General features: G+C 43.3%; 1 protein-coding gene across 1 annotated transcript in view; it reads right to left on the bottom strand.

The window, feature by feature from the left end:
- myt1lb (myelin transcription factor 1-like, b) overlaps positions 1-24,769 on the bottom strand; it is a 119,396-nt gene that overhangs the window by 36,219 nt on the left and 58,408 nt on the right. The window contains exon 5 of the mRNA XM_028565968.1: positions 3,591-4,081. Coding sequence (XP_028421769.1) covers positions 3,591-4,081 — 491 coding nt within the window. The remainder of the gene's footprint in view (positions 1-3,590; positions 4,082-24,769) is intronic.

The following is a 24,769-nucleotide window of genomic DNA, read 5'->3' as shown; positions in this document are numbered from 1 at the left end:
GTTATTTGTCGGTGATGAAATATTAATTATCACCCGGCTCAAAGACTTATCTGTAATCAGAATACACACAATCATGTTAACGTATTCATCGGAACAAAGTACGAATACAAAGACAAAGACTAAATATTTTTCATCTATATCATTTGTACATAGACAAAACTAACACTCACACTGACTTTTCCTCACTTACTGTACACACTACACACACACGCGCACACACACACACACACACTCCAATCTAATGAGAGCGACACAATATCGGTGCTTGGGGGGTGACGGAACAGTCACGAATGACCAGGCACATATTTTGACAGTGGAAGGCTTTTTACAGCAACCTCCTGCACCAGGGGTTTAATTTTTGAAGGTGTGAAACATGGCACAGGAAAGCAATTTGAAGAGCAATCAAGGTACACAAAAGAGATATGAAAGCGAAACAGATTAGAGAGGGAACAGAGAAACTGCCCTTCCCTGAATTGGATGTGCATGCCACTGAGAAACACAGAGAAACTCCAGAATGTCACCACGATTACATTTAGGAGATTGAAATCTGCCCAGCGACCATGCAGTACAGCGGTCTTGAGGCAAACGGGGAACGTGGTAATGATGCATACAGCAAGATTTCCCTGCCTTTTTTCAGAGGGGAAATTCTGCAAAGTAAAATTCTGCAAATTAAAATGCTGCTGCATCCGTCTATTCCAATGAAGCAAACATAATGAGAGAGCTCAATGATGAGAAGGATTTGGAGAATTCATCAGGAAAGTGAATACCTTCCACTGACAACAACACGCACTGTGGTATGTCCATAGCACTTATAAAAAATATTTTTTTTTTAAACGTGGTAATCAGCTACTACCCATGGACAGAGAGGCTGTTGACAGGCTGAAGAGACAGTGGCAACAGTCTCAGTGTTACGGCTAAGGCCTCGGCTGTGGGCTCTAATGAACACCAGTCTGTAGAGATTCACATTCTGAAAGAAAATAGGCGCATGGCTGCTGAGATGCCACATCAACACTTTGGGTGGGTAGAGCTATGTGCCAAACACACACTTCTCTCTCAGAGCTTCACTCTTAATTGGACTTGAAGGCACTGTCAGGTCCGATCTTGATGCGGGGGTGCAAAGCAGAATCTGCTGGAGAGAAACCTGCCAAATCTGGTCTCGGGCTCCTCCCGACGTGCCTTAGACCATCTTTGGTCCCAAAACTAGATGGTGTTTTTGTATCATGTCTTCAGGAAGGCATAATTAAAGTATTTAAGGCTTTGATTGTATACATAGCTAATATTCTTAAGATTTAATATGTATCAAGGGACAGGCAACTAAAGTTTACTTTGTTATTGCAAATGATTAGTTTGTTCAAAAAAAAATCATGGCGCCAGTTTTAGCACTGGCAAAGGTCTTCTGGAGATGGCTTACACATTTCAGTGGGAAATAATTGCAAAGTAGGACCCTGCTGATTTTAGCCAGCAATTTAGATTTAGACTACAGCAGCAGTAAGCAGCAGTACAGTAAAGGTTTTGAAAATTTGTCAACAAGTCCTCCAAACCATACAACGATATAGGTTGTTTATTCCTACCCTCTAATAAGACCCACGGGAGCGTTTTTTTCCGCTCACAATTTTAAACACGTTTTTAACGTTGGGAAACGGTTGCAGTTTGGTTACATTTAGGCACAAAAAATACTTAGGTAAGTTAAGAAGAAAAAAAAATAAACACTGTTAATGATGATTTAAAATAAATCATCTGTAACGTGACTTAACTTCCGGTTACGCAGATGATGCAGAACATGTATTTTTTTTTTTACTTTTTGTTCCGTAAAATAAATAAAAAACTGATACTGTTCAATTTTCATCTCAGTCTCAAAATTCCTGTTTGGGACAATTATTCTTGTGAAGATCTGGATTTAAAGGGACAAATTGGGATAATTGGGTGGGTTGGGGTGGGGGGGTATCTTTCACATTGGTTAGTATCTGTATAACACAGCCATACTATGTTTGTATACATTTGGTCCAAAATGTGCTGTAGAAAATGCTACATGGTTTAATGGAAAATCAATAAAAAATTGCTAAACAAAAAAGAAATTGCTGTGTTTGTTTGACCCATCCACCACTACAATCTGCCGGGAGCGTGCCTATGTTCCCACAGCCCTATGTTCCCACAAGATTTATTTTCAAAATTAGGCCCTATGTTCCCACAGTTCCCACATTTCTAAGATATTTTTCCAAAATTAGGCCCTATGTTCTGACATTTCTAAGATTTTTTTCAAAATTAGGCCCTATGTTCCCACAGTTCCCAAATTTCTAAGATATATTTCCAAAATTAGGCCCTATGTTCCCACATTTCCTTTTTCATAAATTTGTATCAGGTTTTATCCCCCTAACCCTAAAAAATGTTGTGGGAGGATAGGGCTTACATTGAAGGGAAATGTAGGAACACTAATTTTGAAAATGTCCTAGAAATGTGGGAACACAGGGCTGTGGGAACATAGGGCCTAATTTTAAGAAAAATCTTAGAAATGTGGGAACATAAGGCCTAATTTTCAGTGAAAAAATTATTCTTAGAAATGTGGGAACACAGGGCTGTGGGAACATAGGGCTGTGGGACCATTGGGCTGTGGGGCCATTGGGCTGTGGGGCCATTGGGCTGTGGGAACATTGGGTTGTGGGACCATTGGGTTGTGGGACCATTGGGCTGCGGGAACATAGGGCTGCGGGAACATAGGGCTGACCCCAATCTGCCACCTTATGTGGAATTTGGCGTTATTTTACTTTGTCACCTTACTTGGCTTTGCTCCCGTTAATAATTACCAGAGGCCACTAGAGGGCGGCGCCACTATAAACGTTAATATGTGTCATAATTGCTGCTTGAACAAACGACCTATGTGGGAGGACAGTCTCAAATTAGTACATGTGAGTAAAATGTGCAAATGAATGAATGCATGAAAGAATGAATTACATTTAAAAAAAAAAAATTAAAATACAACCAATTACTGTAGGAATAATACATTGTATGGCTTCAGCCATGCTGGATTCAGTATATGTTTAAATATACAGTATAAATTTCCATGACTATGTGTTCCTGAAAATGTCAGTCGACATTATACAATAAGAATACATATCTGTGTTAAAGTTTACCCTCAGAGGTTTAACTATAAAATTAATGACAATTTATGTGGTTCATAGTGGGATTCATAATATCGCTCCCCGAATAGAATGTTGAGGTTAAGACGAAGTGAAAATACATTTATTAATGAGATATTATTATACTGTGTTAAAAGAAATTCCATGACTTTTCCAAAACGTTCTGGGTCTTTTTAGGTTTCCAAAACCTTTCCAGGCCTGGAATTTGCATTTTTCAAATTCCATAACTTCTCCAGGTTTTTTCAAAACGTATGAACCCTGAAATAAGAACCTGCTCTTTATGACTTGCCTGGAAAAATAAATGTTAAAAAAAACAAAACAAAAAACAACCATGTTTCCTGAACTGTCAAAGTATTCCTTTAACATTTTTAAATTTTAAAAGTTCTAGTGCATTCGGTGCATTTTAAACATTTACCCAATGTGTTTTAATACAATAAGATGAGAAAGCGATCTCACCTTGCCCTTGACTCTGCTCTCCTTCCTCCTCCTCCTCTCCCTCTTCATAGTCCACCTCCTCTACCGCTTCTTCCTCTTCCTCTGCCTCCTCCACCCTCCCATCATCAGCCTCTTCCTCCTCTTCTTGCTCCACTTCTACCTCCTCTTCCTCTTCTTCTTCCTCCTCTTCCTCACCCTCTCCATCCCCTCTGTCCACCTCCCCTTCTTCATGCTCCATTTGCTCGACATTGTAGTCCATGTAGCCTTCCACCTCCTCTTCTTCTTCTTCCTCCTCCTCCACTTCACCCTCTTCTTCCTCCTCCTCCTCCTCTACAGCTCCTTCCTCCTCCTCTTCCTCCCTGTCGTCCATCTCCTCGGTTGCGTCCGTCTCGTAGCACTCCTCCATGGTGGAGTTGTCCATGTCATCTAGGTAGGTGCTCCTCTTGGGGGAGGTTTCCAGGGTGTGTCTGTCTAGGCTCTTTCTCTTCTTGGCCAGGGGGCAGCCGTACACACTGCAGAGGAGAGATAAGAGGGGCAGCCGTTAGCCGTTAGCCTCACCTCGCCACAAATGCTAATCATTTGCAATCAGGCCTCTGTTAAAAAGGTGCCCGTGGTTCACAAACTAGGACACAACGTGCAAAGCAGCTGTGGAAAACGGGCCTCATACTGCACAGGAAAGCAATGCCTCTCAAGATCTTCTGCTGGGAAAAAATATGAAACTTTGCTTAACCGACCTTAATTAGACATACTCGTTAACTATTGGGCAATTATAATAAAATGCTCCATTTCTTCCAGAAAACAGTTACAGAGAGACACAATATCTCTCTTTGAAGCAAACAAAGCAGAAGATTCAGTTTATTTTCACATTCATGTATATTAAGGTGACATCAGTCTGCTCTTCAGGCAAAAAGAAAATCAGGGTGCATGCTCCACAAACTCTTTGTCCCAGAGTTATTTGCCCTTGTTCTGACTTGAACCAAGTGCAGCAACACACGACTGCTTGTCTGGAATTGACTGTAAGCGGGGGGTGGGGCGGGGGAAGGAAGACAACCTGTAGCCTGATTAATTGAATCTAGTCAAGGCACCTCAGGTTTTAATGTATTCTCTGGCTCCCCTCGGCAGCGGGGGGGGGGGGTTCCTAATCTGATAATCTGATAATCTGTGTATTCGCTCAGGCTATTGATCACAGGGAGCTTAATCCATTTCACTCGTCAAACCTTTGAGAGCCCAGAGCTGCTACCTCTGCTACCCCGTCCCCGTCCCCCGTCCCCGTCCCCAATGTAAGCTGCATGTGTGTTACTTTAGAATGCGTTCTGTTGTTTATGTATGAGTGTGTGGCTGTGTGCACACATTTAGGACAAAAGCGCCCACACGGTCAGAATTATGATGAGTTCTGCAGAGTGTTTTGGGCCATCAAATAAACCCCTTGTCCAGGCTGGAGTGTAAGAGAGCTAAACACGCTTTGGGCATGTTCACTCAGCTGGGAAATATCCCTGGCTCCTATTTTTACAACCTCTGGATGTTTCCCAGGCTCTGCGCTACTTAGTCCCACAACTTTAAGGTGTTATGGTAATAAAATGGTAACGTCTAAGCCGGACATTACCGTCACATGCCCCTCTCATGGCCAGGCTCCCTCTTGCGCACCTGTGGTGCTCTTTGAAGCCCCGATTATTATAGGTTGGTGCATTAGAGGCTGTGACGATCATGGCTTATCACATTCACTACTTTCACCCACTCTAGTCACAGAGCACTCCCTGTCATAACGCACTGACAGTTTGGGAATCCTGAAGAGAGTTTTTCCTCAAAGGAAACGTATTGTTATCTGAGACGATAAAATCCTTTTTAAACTTTAGTTTTGAACCTGAACAATCTTGATCACGTTGCTCATCACAGCCACGTCTACCTGTGCTATAATTAAAAATGGGGGAGCTCCAGGAGACATTTTGGCCAGCCTCGTTTAAGAAGAGATGACTCACGCAGCTGTCCCTGGTGTTTAGGATGGAGACGTCGGGTGAAAGACTGACAGGAACACGAGGGAGTTATAAGCGGAGCGAGAATTTTTAAGTGATTCACGGTTTTTCGTGCCGCTGTGTGAACTGTTTTGTGTCAGTCTCCAACATGCCTGCAGAAGAAACTGTGTAGAATAATTAATCAAAAGACGATGTTTGATGTGCACATATGCACAAGGGTTCTGGGTTATTTTACAACAGTTGGATGCTGCGGGTCTGCTAAAGCGTAATTGTGGCAACATCACTCCAGGTGACTGCAGTATAGTAGGTGACTAAAGGTTGATTTATGGTTCTGCGGAGGCTAGGGTTGGGCATCGTTTGGATTTTAACAATTCTGATTCCAATTCCGATTCTTCCTTTCGATTCCAGTTCTTACCGATTCTCGATTCCGATTCTTTAAGGGGTGGAGTTGAAACGGGTCACATGGGTCCTACTCACTACTCACATTTTATTTTGATTCAATGGTGGGTTGCAGTTTTACAGGGCTTTTACAATGTAAAGTAAAGCCAGACACAAGTGCTGCTTACTGTGCTCCAAGGCTGCAACACAACAAGCGCCTGGCTGCCACGGAAACCAATTCCAATGAAGAAACGATTCTACTGGAATCGTAATTTTTGAAACGATTCCAAGTAGGAATCGGTTCTCGATGCCCAATCCTAGTGGAGGCTCCACGCAGAGCTTTCATCGTAGCCTACGTACATTGCCTGAAGTTTATACTTGTGCGTTTGGTTGTGTGCGTCGATCTCTTTAAGAGAATAGCAGGGCCGGCGTGTGTGTGTGTGTGTGCGCGCACGTGGGGGAAGTGTGTGGTAGACGAGTGAGAGAGTGAGGGTGATTAGCTTCGGAGCGAGTACCGACTCTAGAGTCATATAGTGATAGATAGTCAGATACACGTCAGGCTGCGGCGTAGGGCCCGGCGTAGGTCCATGTCTCCACGTACCTATGTACGTAGCCACGACCTAGATTTTACGCGAAAGGCACACCAAAAGCGTTAAAGCAACACTAGAGCACTTTTCCCGCTTCGGTCCCCCTACAGGTTGGAAGTGGAATTGTCCAATACATTACATAATGCAAGTTTGCCATATCGGGTAGCGGATCTGTAGTTCGAATTAGACATTAATGGATAATTGCGCTTCGAACCTGTAGGGGGACCGAAGCGGGAAAAGTGCTCTAGTGTTGCTTTAATAATTACATGTCAAAAACAACCCTTCCCAGCGCCCGCAAGCTATTACAGCAATAACTCATACAGCCCAAACCCACTCAGTATCCTCACGATATGACGTCATCAGACGTGTCCCCTAAATGTTGTTCTGCGCCTATACTTAGAGTAAGCCCTAATGTTTGTGAATGCCACAAGGCGTGTGTGAGACTAAGAAAATGGTAGTTGTTAGTCAATCTGTGCTGCTTTTGTAGTGGAGTGGCTATGGAAAAAAGGCCAGTGGTGAGGTGGTATCGTCTAAACTTAGAAACCCATTTCTGTTCCCTCTTTTACTCTGTGTTTCATGTCAGTGAATCACAGTCCAATATCCTATCCATCCTTCTCTGCCTCTCTCTCTCTTTCTCTCTCTCTCTCTCCCTCCTCAGTCCCAGACATCCATCAGTCAGTCAGGGTACAGTCAGCTGGCAGGCTCAATCTCGCCCAGCCCAGGGATTCCTTAATGGTCTGACCCCCTGCACCGCCCGGGAACCAGGGGCCTCATTTCATTAATCTAAGCCCACATGGAAACTCATTCCCTTCCTGACAGCCAGACCTCTCCCCCAGGGCGGCGTGAGGGTCTGTGGGACAGTGAGGGAGGGGGGTGCGTGCGCCGCTGCGGCACTGTGATCAATAGTGCTTGTGACCAAACATCTCAAAAGCACATTAAAATGCCACTCATCCTGGCCCCTCCGTTCCAGGGCCCTCTCCAAATAAATCAAGGGCCGGTCCCAGCAGGTTAGCGGCTGCCTTGGCAGGCGGGCTGGCAGGAGAGGAGGATAGGTGAGTAGGAGGAAGGAGTAAAGGGGGAGCAGGCATGGAAAGAAAGAGAGAGAGGGAGAAGTGGCGTGGGAATGGCACATAGAACATAGGCCCTCACCCCCTTCTCCCTTTCTGTCTTCTGGTCCAGCCTATCTACCTTTCTCTTAACAATAGCCAGTCTTAAAGCAGCGTTTGCTGTCAAGACATTGTGCCACAGCAGAGATGGGACTGAATCACTCAAAAAAAAAAAAAAAAAGATGTTGAATTGCTTTGCAACATCAGCTAATGGATGGCAAATAATAAATACTGGGTTGTGTATTTTTCCATTGTATCTTTAAAAGGAGTCAAGTGAACTTCATTTATTTGGGTTAGCATTGGACAAATGCCTGGGCCTTTTGATAACAGAGAGCGCACATGCTTTAAAACCTGACTACGGCAAAAGGTTCCACCTACAGTGGAGCAGGTATTTGGCTGCTGTTTAAAAGCTCCCGTCCGTTGAAAGCAACTGCAGAGCATCTTATGGTAAACGACTTTTAGTCACACTCGTGTTTAAGAGGCGTTGTCAGGCCGTTGTGACACCGTGAGAGGTGTGTTTGCCCCCGACGCTCCTCGCGATGACTAAGCCACAGGAAGCCTCCACAGCTCCTCCATCCCACGTTCTCCTGGCTCTGTCGCTGTGTGACCTCGGCTACATTTGTCATCACAGGCGATGCGTCCCACTCACTGCGCTTGGCACTTAAAATTCCAGAAATAATTAGGTGGCATTAAAACGAAAAAAAGAAGAGGCATTCTGCAGGCATTGTGCAGAGAAAAGGAAGGAGATGAGAAAATACTGTACCGTAGAACAGTAAGTTTTCCCTTTTGCTTTGTCCCCTGGCAGAATCACAAAATCCTCCAGGAGGAGTGTGCAGTATGAGAAGCAGCAATCAAAGAAGAAAAGAGCTTCAGGTTACAAAAAGACCACTTCATATTTTATGGAGTGGGCATCCTCACCATTATAAGATGGAACAAATTCTATTACTGTGTGAACAAGTGGCCCTTTAATGCAGAAAAGAAAAAAAGAAAAAACTCCTGGAAACGTCACAGAGAGGGCCCCATTTCTGGAGCATTAATGTGAGCCAGGAGACAGGAGCAGCAGGAGAAGGAGAGCTCCCGTTTGGCTAATTTTGGGCGACAGTTGAGCGACTGCTGGAATGCGACAGCGTTCCACGGCGCCTTTATTAGCAGTCATATTAACGGCTGTTCTCAGCAGGGGAAAAAGCTTTAGCCAGTCATTAGCATCACACGCTATATGTTGCCTTTCTCCTCTGCCTCCTCTCGCTGCTCTCTCTCTCTCTCTCTCTCTCTTGCGCGCTCTATCTCTTTCTGTCACCCAACATTCTCCCCTCATATTCTCTCCCTCTCTGTTCTCACCCATCATAACCTCACCTGCTCTCTTTCTTTCCTTCCACACATCTACTTCCTCCATACACTGTATATCTATGATTCTATATTACCTCAATCCTTCTGCCACACCAATTTCTTTCTAAATTTCCACCACTTAACTCTTTCCACCCCTTTTCCCATTTTCTCCTATCTCTCCCTCAACCTCGGCTCATTGTTGCCGCTCCTTCGCCTCTCTCCCCACAGAGCAGACTCGAGTTGGAGGGAACGCACGCCACCTCTGGCTGTGCCCCCTATCCAGCAGGAGGATCTAAAGACACGTGTGGCAGAGCCCCGTCTCCATGGTGATACCCTCCAGAAATCCATGAGGGATTCGCCATCCTCACAGCAAGCCAGCGAGGAAAAATGAGAGAGAAAGACAGAGGTGGGGAGGGAAAATAGAGGCTATAGGAGCAACAGAGACAGGAGAATGTATGTTTTTGTGCCTGTGTGTATATAGCCTGTCTCTCTTGCGTGCATGTAGAATTGGGAAATATATAGTAGAGTAGTTGGAAAGAAGGCAGAGAGGTGTGTGTGCGTGTGTGTGTGTGTGTGTGTGTGTGTGTGAGAAAGAGAAGAGAGGATCATTTCAGAGCTGTCAGGCTTCTCCCGCTAGCAGGGGAGAACAAAAGACAGTGTCTTGGTGCAGGAGGCTCAGCGCATGGCAGACGCTGCAATTTGGGGCGTTTTCTGTCGTCTCAGGCTCTCGCTCGCTCGCATATCAGCTGCTATGGCTCATTCACACACACACACACACACACACACACACACACACACACGCACATGCACACAATATTACTATATAGTGTGGTGTTACAATAATCCTCAGTGTCAGTGTTGAGTGTGAATGTGCTGAAATTACATGTCCACTTGGATTTACACCAGAGTCTTAATAATACATTATATTTTAGTGTAATCTGTTCATGTGTGGTTGCATATTTCTAACAAAGCAATAACATCCCAAATTCACCATTTCTTGACAATACATCGGCAGCCTATATGTGTTTTTAGACAGTGAGTGCAGTCGTGGAGTAGCTAAGAGGCATCAGTGCCTAGTAGACATGCTGTTCAGCTCGCTGGTTCAATAAGCCTGTTGTTGCCCATGCACTGCTGCAGCTCTAACGTCTGTAGCCGGCAGCTAACAAACCCAGTCTCAACTTTAGTCAAAAACTCACACTACGTCCCTCAGCTTCAACATGGCTGACAGGCTAGCAATGACTCTGGTGCAGGGATCTTCAACACCCCTAAGGGGTCAGAGTCAATGCAGGGGGACCTGCCAAATTATTGTTTATTTTTGGGGTGACCTCTAGCTCACCCAGTAAGAGAGTGCTTGTAGCCACATGTAGGCTGAGTGCTTTGCAGGGGCCCCGGGTTCGAGTCCGACCTGCAGCCCCCGTTGCTGCGTGTCGTCCCCCATCTCTCTCCCACCTTTCCTGTCTATCCACTGTCACTATCAAATAAAGGGAAAAGCCCCAGAAAATAATAAAAAGTGACAGTTTCAAGTCTTAACATGAATCCAACATATTATTATCAAATATAAATCCCCACTGCTTACTGACTTATAGGTAAGGTAGTCACTAAGCCATCCACATACAGTTTATCCTAAGCATTCACTGTGCCACATTATGTTTATCATCAAAACATTTCATTTTTAGGTTAATAGCTTAGCTTTTTATGCATTAAAAAGGTATATATAAAGGCTTTAGACCGCCCTACACGTTATTGTAGGCTCAGTTTAATACGCAACTCAATTTTATACGATATATGTAGTAGGGGGGTCCCTGCTCCGTCTCTCTTTCAGTTAAGGGGTCCTTGGCTTAAAAAAACGTTGAAGAGCCCTGCTCTAGTGGAAGTCTCCCATGTGCCTAGCAACACCTTCTTCGTTTTATCCTCACTCCCTGAGCCCATCCAAGGCCTCAGCTGCTCCCCTTTAGCTCCTTTTATCCATATCAGCCGAACTACTATTCATGCTTGGAGGGAAACATCTCCTCGCAGGTTGTTTATGCGCTATACTGATACTGTTCCATCACAGAGCTGTAGTGTAGTTGGTGGGGGATGTGAGAATGGAGCGGAGAGCATTAAAGATGGGATGAGACAGGTCAGGGCTGCTCAGATGCTCAGTCGGCTATTTTGTTTTCGCTGCCGCGCCAGATGTAAGCCTCTTCTGTAGATTCGGCGATATGATAGGACGGAGGAAATCCAGAGCTCGACAGTCACAATAATGGGAAATCTGGGGTCGAGCTGAAACAATGAGTCGGCTAGACATTTGACAGAAAATTCATTGCCAACTAATTTGATAACCGTTTTATCGTTTTAGGCATTTTCAAGCCAACAGGAAAAAGCTTAATTTCTTTCTTTCGTGCGTTATATTACAGGGACCTGAAAATCTTTTTGGATTTTGGACTGTTAGGCAGACAAAACACGCAATCTGAAGAATAATCGATGATGAAAATCATAGATGCTGCCCTTTTCTGTTGTGGGGTGTTCTGATTTCATTTCCACAAAATATGTACCACAGGTTTAAACAACACTTTAGGTAAAAATGTATTTTGTGGTAAGTATTTATGATGTATTTTGATCACACAATATAATGATTCAATACGGAAAATTATTAGAGCTGAAAAGATTAATCGATTAGTTGTCAACTATTAAATTAATCGGCAACGGTTTTGATAATGTATGAATCAGTTTGAGTCATTTTTTTAAGAAAAAAAGTTAAAATTCTTTGATTCCAGCTTCTTAAATGTGAATATTGTTTAGTTTCTTCATTCCTCTGTGACAGTAAATTCAATATCTTTGAGTTGTGGACAAAACGAGATGACATTATGACATTTCATAGCCCTAACAACTAATCAATTAACCCTTGTGTTGTTTTCGGGTCAAATTTGTTTTTCAAAAAGGTCTATATCAGAAATATGGTATCTACATAAGAGTGACATGACACTGTCATGAACGTGTCATAAACATTATAAACAAGTCATAAACATTTATGACATAACGCTTCTTTTAGTAAGCGTCATTCGGTTTATGTCATGACAAGTTAGAGTTAGGGTTAGGGTTCATGTGTCATGACTGTGTCATGACAGTGTCATGACAGTGTCACGTGTTCATGACATTGTCATGTCACTCTTATGTAGATACCTTCAAGTAAAGTTTTACCGGATCTCTACTTTCATTGACTTTTGGGTGTTTTATAAAAAGACATTGGCATTTTGAAAAAAAAGCAATGTTTCAAAACCAGACTGAACATTGACATTCACCCTTCTGTAATTATAATTCCTTTAATATGAGTCTAAATAATTCATAATTTCTGCTTTTTTAACTCAAGAATTAGATATAATTTCCTATAAATGAGGTGTACGGAGTATGAATTCCAAAAATTTGTGTAAAACTGGTAATAAATTGGTGTTAGTGGTGTTTATAAATGGTAGTGAAAAGCGTTAAACGTAAAAGAAAAAAACCAAAAACATTGATAAAAGATACAAAGGGGTCGATAAAAGAGACGAACCGTCAGAAAAAGTGTTGATTTTCAGGATGACAAGTACCTGTTAGTCGAGAAAATAATCGACAGATTAATCGCCACTGAAAATAATCGTTGCTTGATGTCCTACTATTAAGCATTTCTTTTTTTTTTAGACTCCTTGAATTGAGTGTAGAACTGAAGTTGGGGATTTTAAGATGGATCTGGTAGAATAATAAAATGTGTATCATAAAAGCCATTTTGCATAATTTGGTAGTGGAGGTCCTGAGCAGAGGAGCTCATCCGCCAGCGGATTCTGGGGGTGTAATGCGGCTATCTGTCATGCTGCAGCTAAATTCACTCCTGGATTAGCCAGGTAAGGAGTCTCTCCACCAGCGTAATGACTTCAATCAATCAGCCTAACTCAGAGACACACATAGAGAGGCCAGCTAGTTAGCTGATAGCTCAGCAGCCATTTTGGAAAATAAATTCTTTTCTCCAACTTGTCTACGTAGGCCACAGTGTAGGCTGTCATGATAGGTGCTGATTTGGATGAGCTGAGAGAGACGAACGGATGTGAATGAATAGAAAGGCCAAGGTAAATTAGATTGCGAGCCGAATGCAAATCGTACTTTCTCCCTTCAATTAGTCTTTGCTTTTTCATCTTCTGAATAATAGGCAGAGTATTAGTCACTAACTATGTGATCTATGCAGAGAATCACGTACATGGCTGGAATGGGTTTCCAAACTACATACCGACTATTCTGTAGACTAATTTATCAATGAATTGATTGATTGTTTGTCCAATAAAATGTAACAAAATTCCAAGGTGACGTCTTCAAATCGATGTCATGTCGACCACCAGTTTAAAACACAAACATATCTTCAATTCACTATCACATTCTTTTGACTAAAGACAAAAGAAGGAAATTCTCACAATGGAGAAGCCATAACGATGGCATATTCAGCATTTTTGCTTGAAAAATAAATAAATGATAAAATGATACTTTGTTGATCCACAGACTTCAATGGTTTCAGCCTTGTGCTGAACAACACAACAGCAATGTAAAAGTCTAGTGATATTCTATATTTTTGTTATTGTTGTCAAATCCAACGGAAAGACCAAAACCTACAATAGATTGATCTAAAAAAAAGGTACTGCCTCTGTAGCCAAAGCCTGATATATCTTCTTCCTCTGTGCCATAGAGCTCCATTGTTGTCCAAAAACTATTAAAAACACATTAATGAGCCACACTGTTACACTGGCTGACACGTTCCTGAACATGAAAATGGGCACTGTAGTTGTTCTTTCATATACTATCCTTTACTCCTTTTTATTTTTAATAATGTAATGCTAAAAAGTACATTCCCCACCTGTTTTAGGTTTGTTTGTTTTTTGCAAGATTTGAAAGATTTACATCTTCAGTAAGAAACCAAAAGGCTTGAGGTTGTGGGCCACAGCTCAGCTGGGGAAATGGCATGTATTGAGAGACAATGACACATTGTCTGTTTTTGGTCTTTTCATGGGAACTGTTGACAGTAACAAAAAAATATATATATAGTGCCTGCCCTTCCTGTGTTACAATGTGATTCCCACTCTGCGTCATGTTTACCAGGCTCCATCTCCCCTCTTTTTAACATTGATGTAATGTAGTTGGCAGCTGCTCTGAGGGGAGGGCTGGCCGCGGGTGTGGGAGGGGGGAGGTTGGGTTCGCGGAGGGCTTGTGGGGATTCGGGGGGGTCAGAGGTCAGGATGTGCTCGGCCTGAAGCTGGCCCTAAGCAGCTGCCCGCCCCCTCGCCCCAACCCCACCGCCCCCTCCCCCTTCATGCCCCCGTCCCGCTGGCACACTCCGCACTCACCGCACATGATCGGTTATTCCCTTTGATGTCTTTCTTCTGGGAGGCGGTTATAAAAAAAAAAAAAAAAAAAAGAGGAAGAAAAAAATAGGAGGATGAAAAAAAAAAAAAATAAACACCACCTGTTCATCTGACGCCGGGTATAATGTCGGAAAAGGTAGGCTGCAGGCTTGTCATAATATGCACAGGAGGCAAATAAGGGAGCAAAATTACAAAGGGAATAAAATAAACAAATGGCATCAGAGAAGAAGGCCTGATGAGGGAAGTCGCAAGCACACGCCACTGTAAATTTGGTGGCTCCCGAAATGCTTTCAAAGTGCGTTTTAAATTGCGGTTGCGTTTTTTGTGAGGACAGAATACGCTGTTGTAAAAAATAAAGTACTATTACACTTTAATGCGCTAAGAAAGAGTGTGATGAATAACAGACGATACAGTATTGTTACCATTGACTAATATCACACACGTGATTGTAGTTGTACAAAGACAAGGACCAATCATGGTCCAGCTTGATCACACTGTTGAAATGATAACAATGCCAAATGGAAACTAACCCCAAAGGCTCCCCATGCAGTCTAAAGTGTATAAGCTAATGACAGAGATGACAGATCCAACCAACTCTGTTCTTTTCACCCTCAGCCCACACTGGCTTTTTGGTGATATAAAGCTTTCCCATTAAATATGGAAATTTCCGTTTCAGTGACAGATACTTCACAGAGGGGGGCTGATGGCATAGACGGTGTTTTTGTGGAAGGGAAAGTGGCAGATTTTGATTAATGCGACCTTATCTGGTTCTGCACATGGAGGCAGAGGGGTTGCTGAGCTTGGCGGGGGTGGATGGCTGCCTGTTCTCTTCTTCCTTTTTTCTCTCCTCCTATTTGAAATGGTTCCACTCGCTCGCGCTTCGTTTCTGCTTCTGCCTTCTCGCCATGTTCGTCCTATTGTGGCTAGTGCACTCATCCTCTATCGCTGTTATAATGTTAAGCTGTGCTCTAACATCTTGTAGTTCTTTAACTTCATGTGGCCTTTCGGATAATTCGGTCTGATTTCCTTCCTCACCCTCTGACCCCTCTTCAGTCTCTTCATCTCTATATCTCTATTTCCCTTTCCTACCCCACTTAAACGTGTCCCTGCTTCTGTTAAAACTGCTCATCTCCCTGCTGCTCCCTTCTATCTTCAATTTCGTATCCTTCACTCCTGTCCTGTACCCTTCTCCTCTCCCTCTGCCAGGCAGAGAGTGCGGTGCCGCGTCCCACTGTCGCTCCATCACCACCTGGCCCAGTTCCAATGCTTTTAGTGAGAGCTATCTGTCAAGCTATGAATAATACAGGCCCAAGGCTGGCTTTAGCTTGCTAGCTAGCTATGTGGAATCCAAATGAGGTCTACAGCAGGAAGAGAGCACTTGACTTTTAGCTTGCTACCACGCTCTCCCTACCAAGACAGGCAATTACTCAGCCCACAGCCCCAGCTGCAGCCGTGGCAATCATAAACGCAACCCCTCACAACCCTGTCTGCACGCACGCACGCACGCACACACACACACACACACACACACACACACACACACACACACACACACACACACACACACACACACACACACACACACACACACACACACACACACACACACACACACACACACACACACACACAGAAAATGTGTGTATAAGCAGACAAGCACACCCCATCATCTGATCCGAATAACACCAAAATTTGTCTATGCAGAGACACAGAGTCTAAACAACTTTCTTGCCATACATGACAGAAAATCCATAGCACTATCTTTACTGTCTGTGAAAAGAAAAACAGCGCACATTCAGAAAATGTTCACAAAGTGCATTGTGATGAGTAAAAAGCTCAAAGTATTTTGACAGAGATTTCATGGAGGATGATGATTAAATCAGGGCAATGGTTGTCAGTGAAATACTCTATGTTTACCTAAAATATATATAGCCTTGTTAAGCCAACAACATCAAGGAGATCTTTTTTATATTGCTGAGAAAAATAGGTTGCGCTGTTTTTTTTTTTTTTCTTCAAGAAAGAAATAGTAAGTAATTGAAGTGAAATGTTGGGCGAGGCAAACTCAAAACCAAAAGGGAACCTCTTCATGTCTTTCTGGTAATCTTTATTAAAGACACCACTGAGCTTGAAAGATCTATTAATCAACAGCGGAGTTACTTCATCATCTCTTATCTGTTGATTAACAGGAGACACGTCGTCCACCTTTATCGCACTTGTTCCACAGTTATGGCAGCCGGCTGAGAGGGCTATCGCATGTATCAGGCATATATATGACACGTGTATGGTCACGAAATTAGTTTTGCACTGAGGCATCCTTAGGTGACAGCGTTAACCCATCCATCATTGCTCCTAATCATTCGTTGGTGGAGTGTGGGATGTAATTACAGAGCGCTAGGCAACGACAGGCTTTCACAGGTAAAAATAGTCATGCAGGATGAGAGACTTCTGCATGTGTTTGGCATGTGGGTTGTGAGCACAAGGTGTGCGTGCATGTGGGCGGTTGGAGGTGTGTTCGTGCGCGTGTGTGTGTGTGCGTATGCATGCCTGCGTGTATTGTGATAATGAAATCTAGTTAGTGATGCTCCAGAGTGTCTTATTAACAAATAATAACAGCGCTCCTTTGTTTTTTACCTCTCCTCCCATCTATTATTCACACCTCACAGATTTACTCATGATTCATTTATAGGAGCATCTTGTGCAACCTAGAAACTAAATGCCACCCAAAACATCACTGTCAGATGGTGCTGTGTGTGTGTCAGCATGTACATGATGTTTTTTTGTGTATGAATTGTATCTGTGCGTGCGTGTGTGTATTCCGTTGCTCACTGTAAGGAAGTATAGAGTTCTGTTTCTAAATATGTCCTGCATTATAATAACAGTATTTACAGCAACCATCCAACACTGCTGCAGCAAGATTGAAAAAAAAAAAAAAAAAAAGGGACTACTGCAATCTAGCTCCATTTGTATATGCACACACAAGTGCGAATGATAGAGTGCTATTGAAATAGATGAGTTGGATCTTGCTGGATCAGTAACGAGGGCTGTAGTGAGGCCATTCTGCCATTCAACCCCCCTGTTGTGAAATCAGCATGACGCCCTGTGTACTTTAGCTAGATTCTCTTTCTGTTGAAAATTGCCAGGTTGGAGAGAGGCACTCAGCTGGGAACGCTGCTCTACATGTGAAGTAGGTTGTGTGTGTGTGTGTGTGTGTGTGTGTGTGCGTGTGGGCTTGTAGACGTCTACATTTGTGTCAGTTTGCATTGAGAGAGCCTAGGTGTGAATGTACGTGTGAATGTGTGTGTCGGCGTGCTGCCCTTTGCCTCTCTTCCCTCTCTCTCTCTTTCTCTCTCCAGGTGAAGAGGCCTGTTCTGAAGGCTCTGCTCCAGTCAAGGCCCCTTGAAGCCAGACTGGCAGCACTCTAACCCAGATAGAGGTAAACCTACAGTACACTATCGGTCTTAGCAGCAAAACACTTGCACCATCAGATTGCATCCACAAGTGGTTTGGCTGCAGCAGGCGGTAACGCCCTACACTGCAAAGAATATCCATATTCATATTAACAAGTGACTTACTGTATTCTTATTGACTCCAAGTCTGCCAAAATCTGCCAGTCAAGTGAGAAAATGTCACTGATGCATATAAGCCTAATTAAAAAACAAACAAACATTGGTTTCTATTAGTATCTAGATTTAGTTTCCATTTACAGTGTTGCTGACTACATACTGTATGTATTCCTGAAACACATAAACCTGAAACACATACCACAGGCAAAATATTTTACTTGTTTTAGAAAACATAAAATTTAAAGGATAGGTCTGGTGTTATTCTATAATTTTAAATTGTCAAACAAAACAAAGTTGGTACGTCGCTTAATACTTTAATACTTCCCCATCCTGTCTGTGGCACTCTACCCTATCTCATTGGCTCCTGCTGAAGAAGTAAAAACAGGTCACATACATACAGTATAGTTTCAGTTTCAAAAAATGTTTCTCAAACTAGAGTAAAGTGCATTTGTCTAGGACCATTTTCAGATACGGATTCATTTACATTTGGTGCTCTAGTTTAGGGAGTATTTCCTGCAGCAGCTCTGTGTATGTGGGCTTGCCTGAAAATAAAACGTGTGTTTAATGAAGAAAGATTTCAGCCATTGCAACAAAGTGGCTCATTTATGTGTTTTTGGAACAGTATCGCTTTTTGGTACTGAGGAATAAGACATATATGGATTTGGATACACAGACAATAATAAATGATATCAGGTCATTGTTGGTTTTGGCCCTTTTAATTGCATTTGTTGACAGAAACAAAAATGTAGCATATCACCAGACCTATCCTTTAAGACATAGGGCCCTATCTTGCACCCGGCGCAGCGCAAAGCCCGATGCAAGTGCCTTTGCTGGTTTAAGACCGACACAGTTGTCAATTTCCCGTCCAGCACCCACGTCATTTAAATAGCAAATGCACCTGCGCCCATGGGCATGTGCTGGTCTTACAGGGAGGTGTGTTCAGGAGCATTCTTGGCGTATTGCGATCTTGAGTGATCGCGCCATTGACCAACAAAAACCTGGTTAATAGTGCAGCATTTCATTGTTATTTTAACAGTGCATTAGTAAAATACGCCTAGGCTCGTGCACAGCGTGCGCACACTATGCTTGTTACACACACACACACACACACACACACACACACACACACACACACACACACACACACACACACACACACACACACACACACACACACACACACACACACACACACACACACACGGTAGCGCAGCAGCACACAAACATGCAAAAGTTTACAAATAAAAATATTACGGTGCAAATCCGCCATCATAATAGCAATGTGCCAAGGACCTAACGCCTGGCTTTTAAAGGGAATGGGAGATGACACTGATTGATTTATTGTATGTTATGCTCAAAACACACCTATCAATTAATGAAGGCACTAAGTAAAACCCTTTTGAACCATGCGCCTGGCGCACGGACCCTTTTTTCCGCCGTCAAACTAGCAAAAGTGGATTTGGACACGCCCTAAGCGCACCTGCGCCATGCGCTTCAAGCCGTGCGCTTAGATCGTTAAAATAGGGCCCCAAATATGGACTGATAGGAAAACAGTTTCTATAGAGTGACCACATGTTCATCAGTTGTTGTTTTTTTGCCTTTCAATGTGTAGGAACCAATAAGCTCTTCCACTGTAGATACCCTGAGACCCATTGTACCACTCTGCTGGTTGCTTACTGCTGAGTGCTTTGAGAGCACAGCATAGTAGAGAGAGCGGAGATGACTGTGTGCGTGCGTGTGTGGGTGGGTGTGTGTGAGTGTGTTTGCGTGTGTGTGTGAGAGAGAGAGAGAGAGAGAGAGAGAGAGAGAGAGAGAGAATAGCATCCAAACTGTAGAGATGGCATTTAAGTGTCTCTCCCTTTGCACTCCAATAGTATTGCAGACCCATTACCTTGGTGTGTGTTTGTGTGTCTACCAGCATCTGTGTGTGTGGCTACAAACGCATTTCCGAGCCATTGCTCCAATCGTCTCCATGCTCCCACGCCACTCTCCCTCTACCTTTCTGTTCGGATTCTTTTCTCATTCATCATGCTTCCCTCCCTGTCCTCTTGCCAGAGGTCTTTGCTAAGGTGTAATTTAGCTCTTAATGTTCTCTAATTTCGTCCTTAGTCAGGAGGGGCGTGGCTGCACCCCTGACACCATGGGGATACAGTCTGTCAATCATTTCGCCCAGCCAGGAAATTGCGTTCAAAGTGAGAGCAATTGTTAAGTCTGCCCTGCGTGGGTTGAATTAAACGCCCTCTCGATTTTTCACAGATATGTATTCAGAGGCAAGGCCAGGTGGATTTATGAGGCTTTTATTGTTGCTAAAAACAAGGTGAGGGCTTCTCAGCTCACCTTTTGCCTTCTCTGATTTCTTTGCTTCTGTCCTCATTCCTCTACCCAGTTTCCAATGGTATATCTTTCATACAATTGCACAAACACTCCTCCTCTATCCTCCTTTTACATGATTATTAAACCCTTCTCAACTGTGTGACATTCCCTAACCTGCCCTAACTCTGTTCTATCCTATCTCATCTATGAGGAAGGAGAAAAAAAGGAATACCATTCACAAAATGGGGGAAAGCAAGAGACTGAAAGAAAGTCTCCATAACATAAACATGTTCGGCGAGGTAGCTGTTACAATTCCTATTTGTTAATGTTGTAACAAATCTTCTGCCTACACTCTTTTGGTTAAATTATTGAAACGCACTTTAGAAAACATTTGAGTCCATAGTTACCTTTCTGTTCCACAGAAAAATTTTGATTTATTTTCATGTTTCCCTTCCATTCCAGGAACCACTTACCTCGGGGTTTGTCGACAGATTACTAAATAAATGTTCAAATTCTATGGATTTTGGCATTCCCATGCAGCAAACTGCAAAACAAACTTGATCAAGGACATCAGTTCCCAAGATGCCTTGCGCCAACATTTGCCTACAACTTACCATGCTGTTTTTAATTAGTGTCAGTCATTGTTGTCATGTTACTTTAACTGACATGGGAACAGCATTCCTTACAGTATGCAGATTAAGTTTACTTTAGCCTTAGAATGGAGAGATTCTTAATTTACTGTGCTTTGTTGAAGACCAAGATACAACTTAATCTATATATAGTGCAGTATTTAAATTTGTCTCATGAATTTGCCTTTAGACAATGTTCAAACTCAGAGGGAGTTTAGAGTAAGCAACTGACCGTTTGCTAGTTACTGTTGCTATGCCTGTCAAGCTTTGTGTTCTTGCATATAGCTCATATACAGTTTACAGTGATAATGGTGGCAGATTTTACCAGCTAATTAAGCTAACATTAGCTCCATGGCTTGGTTGAAAACACTGTCTGCGGCTGACTTTTTAAAGTTTCCAGGTCACTCCTTTTAAAATGAGAATCTTACGAAAAGGGGTCTTGAATATGCACTCCTCCGTACATGCTATTGTGCTGACAGAAAAACTGAAGCTGAAGCTACATGTGCCAGGCATAACGGACATCAAAACCAGTTGTAGATTCTTGTAGAAAACTTGGAAATTGTTAGTCCTTGTATTACCAGATGTTTGTCCTACATGGAGCCACTGCCCTCTGGGTCCACCACTCGCAGGGAAAGGCATTGGGGGTCAGGTGAATTGTAAGGCGGGCGGCAGGCAAAGGCGGGATCTAGATGAGCTGACCCCTGGCATCGCAGACTGGTTCTAGGGAGGTGAAACGTCACCTCTCTGGTGTCGAAGGAAATGGAGCTGGTGCAGAAGGTGGAGCGGCATGACCTGATATAGTTGCGCTTAAGGCCGTTTTATGCTTCTGCGTCGAATCGACGGCGTACCCCCGCAGACCCCTCTGTGTCTACGCCGTAGCCTGACGTGCACCTCTCGAAAAATTTAACAAAAGCCTGTCGGGACGCTAAAATGTCCCGGTTTACAGCAACCACTATGACATTGTCACGGTTAAACGGTTAAAATGCTGACAGCTAAACAGTGTAAAAGTGTGAGTGTATTGTAGAGGATTCCAACAATCTGCCGCTAAAGTTATGAGCTAAAAGACACAAACTAGCTAGCACTTGGACCACTGCTGTTGTCGGAAAAACAACACAGACGTGAATAAAGGTTGCGTTTACTTGAAACTGGTAAAACTCGTGGTGCATTCACAGTTATTGTAGAATACCCTTTTCTCATCTGTTTTTGTCGTTTAACAGCAATTTACTGGTGAAAGAAATTATTGTTAAAAGTGATACATTTTTAATAAATCTTTTTTGTGCTGATCCGAAAATTGATCCGATTTGCGAATCATAACCGTGATCCAATCCAACTGTGAGTTTTGTGATCTGTTGCTCTGTTGCACCCCTATACAAACCATATACCATTCCAAATAATCAAAGTGATGTAAGGCAAAACAGGTTATTGAACTCATGTCAATTCCTGATGATTCATAAGATATAAAGGAATGAAGTAATGCACAAATCATGAATTAATTCATGCATTAATTCATAATTCATGTACCCTTACCATAACTTTAGTTCAAGCCTGTGGCAGCAGTTCCAAATAATTTGTTTAGTGCCATGCAATGAAAAATACCATGGGTGCATAAAGAATGCTTTAATTCTGAAAAATAAAGTTGGTCCCCCACGAAACTCACGCAATATCTTTTAATATTATTTCTTAGATATGTAGGCTAAATACCAAAAAAATTCATGATTAACATAAATACCCCATTATGTTGTGAGCAGTAGGCCTATGTGTGCTGTTGGCAAAATTGGGTCTAATATGTCTGTGTCTATGTCTGACCTGGGCTGGCACATGTTCACGTTAAAAAGCGTGTGCGTGCACGAGCACTACGGTCACGCGCAAAGTGTCCCGGTTTTAGTTCCGGGAAATCTGGTCACCTTATCCTTGGTTCTGGAAGTCACATTAACACCCGGTTACAACTGCAGCTAGTATGCCAGTTAGCCGAGCATACTAAACAATTTGATCTTAAAATAGAGTAGATTAACACACTGGTTAATCTATTCCTTACAAGTTTCGCTCTTACTATGCTTCAGCATGTAGAGCAATCCAAAGCTTAAGAGGTTGTGCTTAGTTACAGCTGCTAAGGCTATGATTGGACAATCACAGTTTAGGGGAGGGGGTTTAGCGAATGGTCAATGTGCAACCAGATCATATTAAAATTTTGAAATGAACATACGTACAAATGCTGCTAATCCATGACCGCAGACGTGTAAGTGATGGTAGCTTACAGAGTGCGCAAACACACATGCAAATACCCACCCACTATAGAGAGCCGTAAACCTACGCTACCCCCCCCATGCGTAAGTGTCTATAGAGTCTTATGGCATTTGCAGGGCCTTTTCAACATTCAAAGACTGCGTGTGAAGCGGATAGAGAGGTGGAGGATAGGATAGGATGGTGCACCGCCGTCTAAAGGCGAGTGGGGAAGAAGGGGGGTAATTAACATATTAATGACCCCACCTTCCTACAGCTTCTGTCGGATAGTCCAAACACTTTGATAAGTATGCAAATGAGACCCGCACCATCTGAAGAGGGAATTAGCCGAGACAGCCAAGAGAGATGGGAGGGGTAGAGAGAAAGAGGAAGGTAGGAAGGAAGGAAGGAAGGAAAGGAGCAAGGATAGAGACAGGGTGTTAGGGGGGACAGGGGAACTAAAAAGAGGCAGGAAGGAGAAGAGGAACGTCAAGAGGAAGAAACGGGAGGAAGGAAGAAAGGAGCGACAAAAGACAAGAGAGTGGGATAGGAAGGAGTCTCATGCGTGCTGATGAACTGATACCCTCATGTTTGTTTTAGTTGACTTTAATTATCTGGCATGCTCAGTTGGTATTAATGTGTGTGCAGTATTAGACAGAGGAGTGAAAAGACTCTTTCCTTTGATTCTGATGTTCTCAGATCAATATGCCAGCGCCCCACAGCGCTGCAGGGGTGTTCAGACAGGTTGCAGGGGCTCAGGCCAATGGGCATACAGGCCCGGCATGAGGGAGGGGGGCTGAGGTGGGCAACTCGGAGTAACGACCCCGAGCAGACGAGGGCAAGTGATTATAACACAGACTGATCTCCCTCATTCTATCATTGAGGAGAATGACGAGTAATAAGGATGAGGGAGAGCACCATGGCAAAGCAAGTGTTCAGTGTGAGTGAGACAAAGGGATTGAGAGAGAGAGAGAGAGAGAGAGAGAGAGAGAGAGAGAGTATATGAATGCGTGTGTGTTGGAGAGACACCGTGTGTGAACAGCCAGGCCAGGGATTCACCGACACGCTTGTCACGTTCCACAATTATGTTGAATAATTAAAACGTTTCATTAACTTGATCATTTCCTGTTCAGCCATGTTTCAGCTCTGACACCGGCAATTAAAGCCAGGGCCAGGACCGCACGCCTCTCTCATTCGGCCAGTCGGCGACAGAGGACAACCTTATGTCTGTTCTACGGAAACAGAAATCTGACAGGGGAAAAATGAGGGGCTTAAGCCGTTATCCACCTTACTTAACTGTTCTCAACACTTCAGTGCGAAAGCACACCGGGGCTGACAATGAAATCTACGTGCTCAAGGTGAAATCGTGCAAATCTGGATTCACATTCCTTGGACATTTTTTGATCAATGCAAATAAGGGAGGTAGTTTACTTTTGCAAGCCAGCCTTAGGGCACTGAGACATCCACCTTGAACCCCTCTACATACTGATGGCTTTACCGTGGTGTGTAATCTTTCTAGAATTATTGTCTGATACGTGCAGTCAAGTGAACAAATACCTTATTCCTGTAAGCCAGACATCCATCACCTTGCATCGTGATAGAGTACTCTTTTATGATGGGATACTGTGAGAACTGCACTTGCTCGACTACACAACACCCCACGACACAAAACTATCCTCACAAATCGTGGCCTTTGTTTCAAATCAGGGGGATTCTTCACTGTGCATTAACACCATAATTAGCAAAAT

This window comes from Perca flavescens, chromosome 20, assembly GCF_004354835.1.
Source record: "Perca flavescens isolate YP-PL-M2 chromosome 20, PFLA_1.0, whole genome shotgun sequence".
In the NCBI taxonomy this organism is placed as follows: Eukaryota; Metazoa; Chordata; class Actinopteri; order Perciformes; family Percidae; genus Perca; species Perca flavescens.
This window is presented reverse-complemented; position numbering and strand designations above follow the sequence as displayed.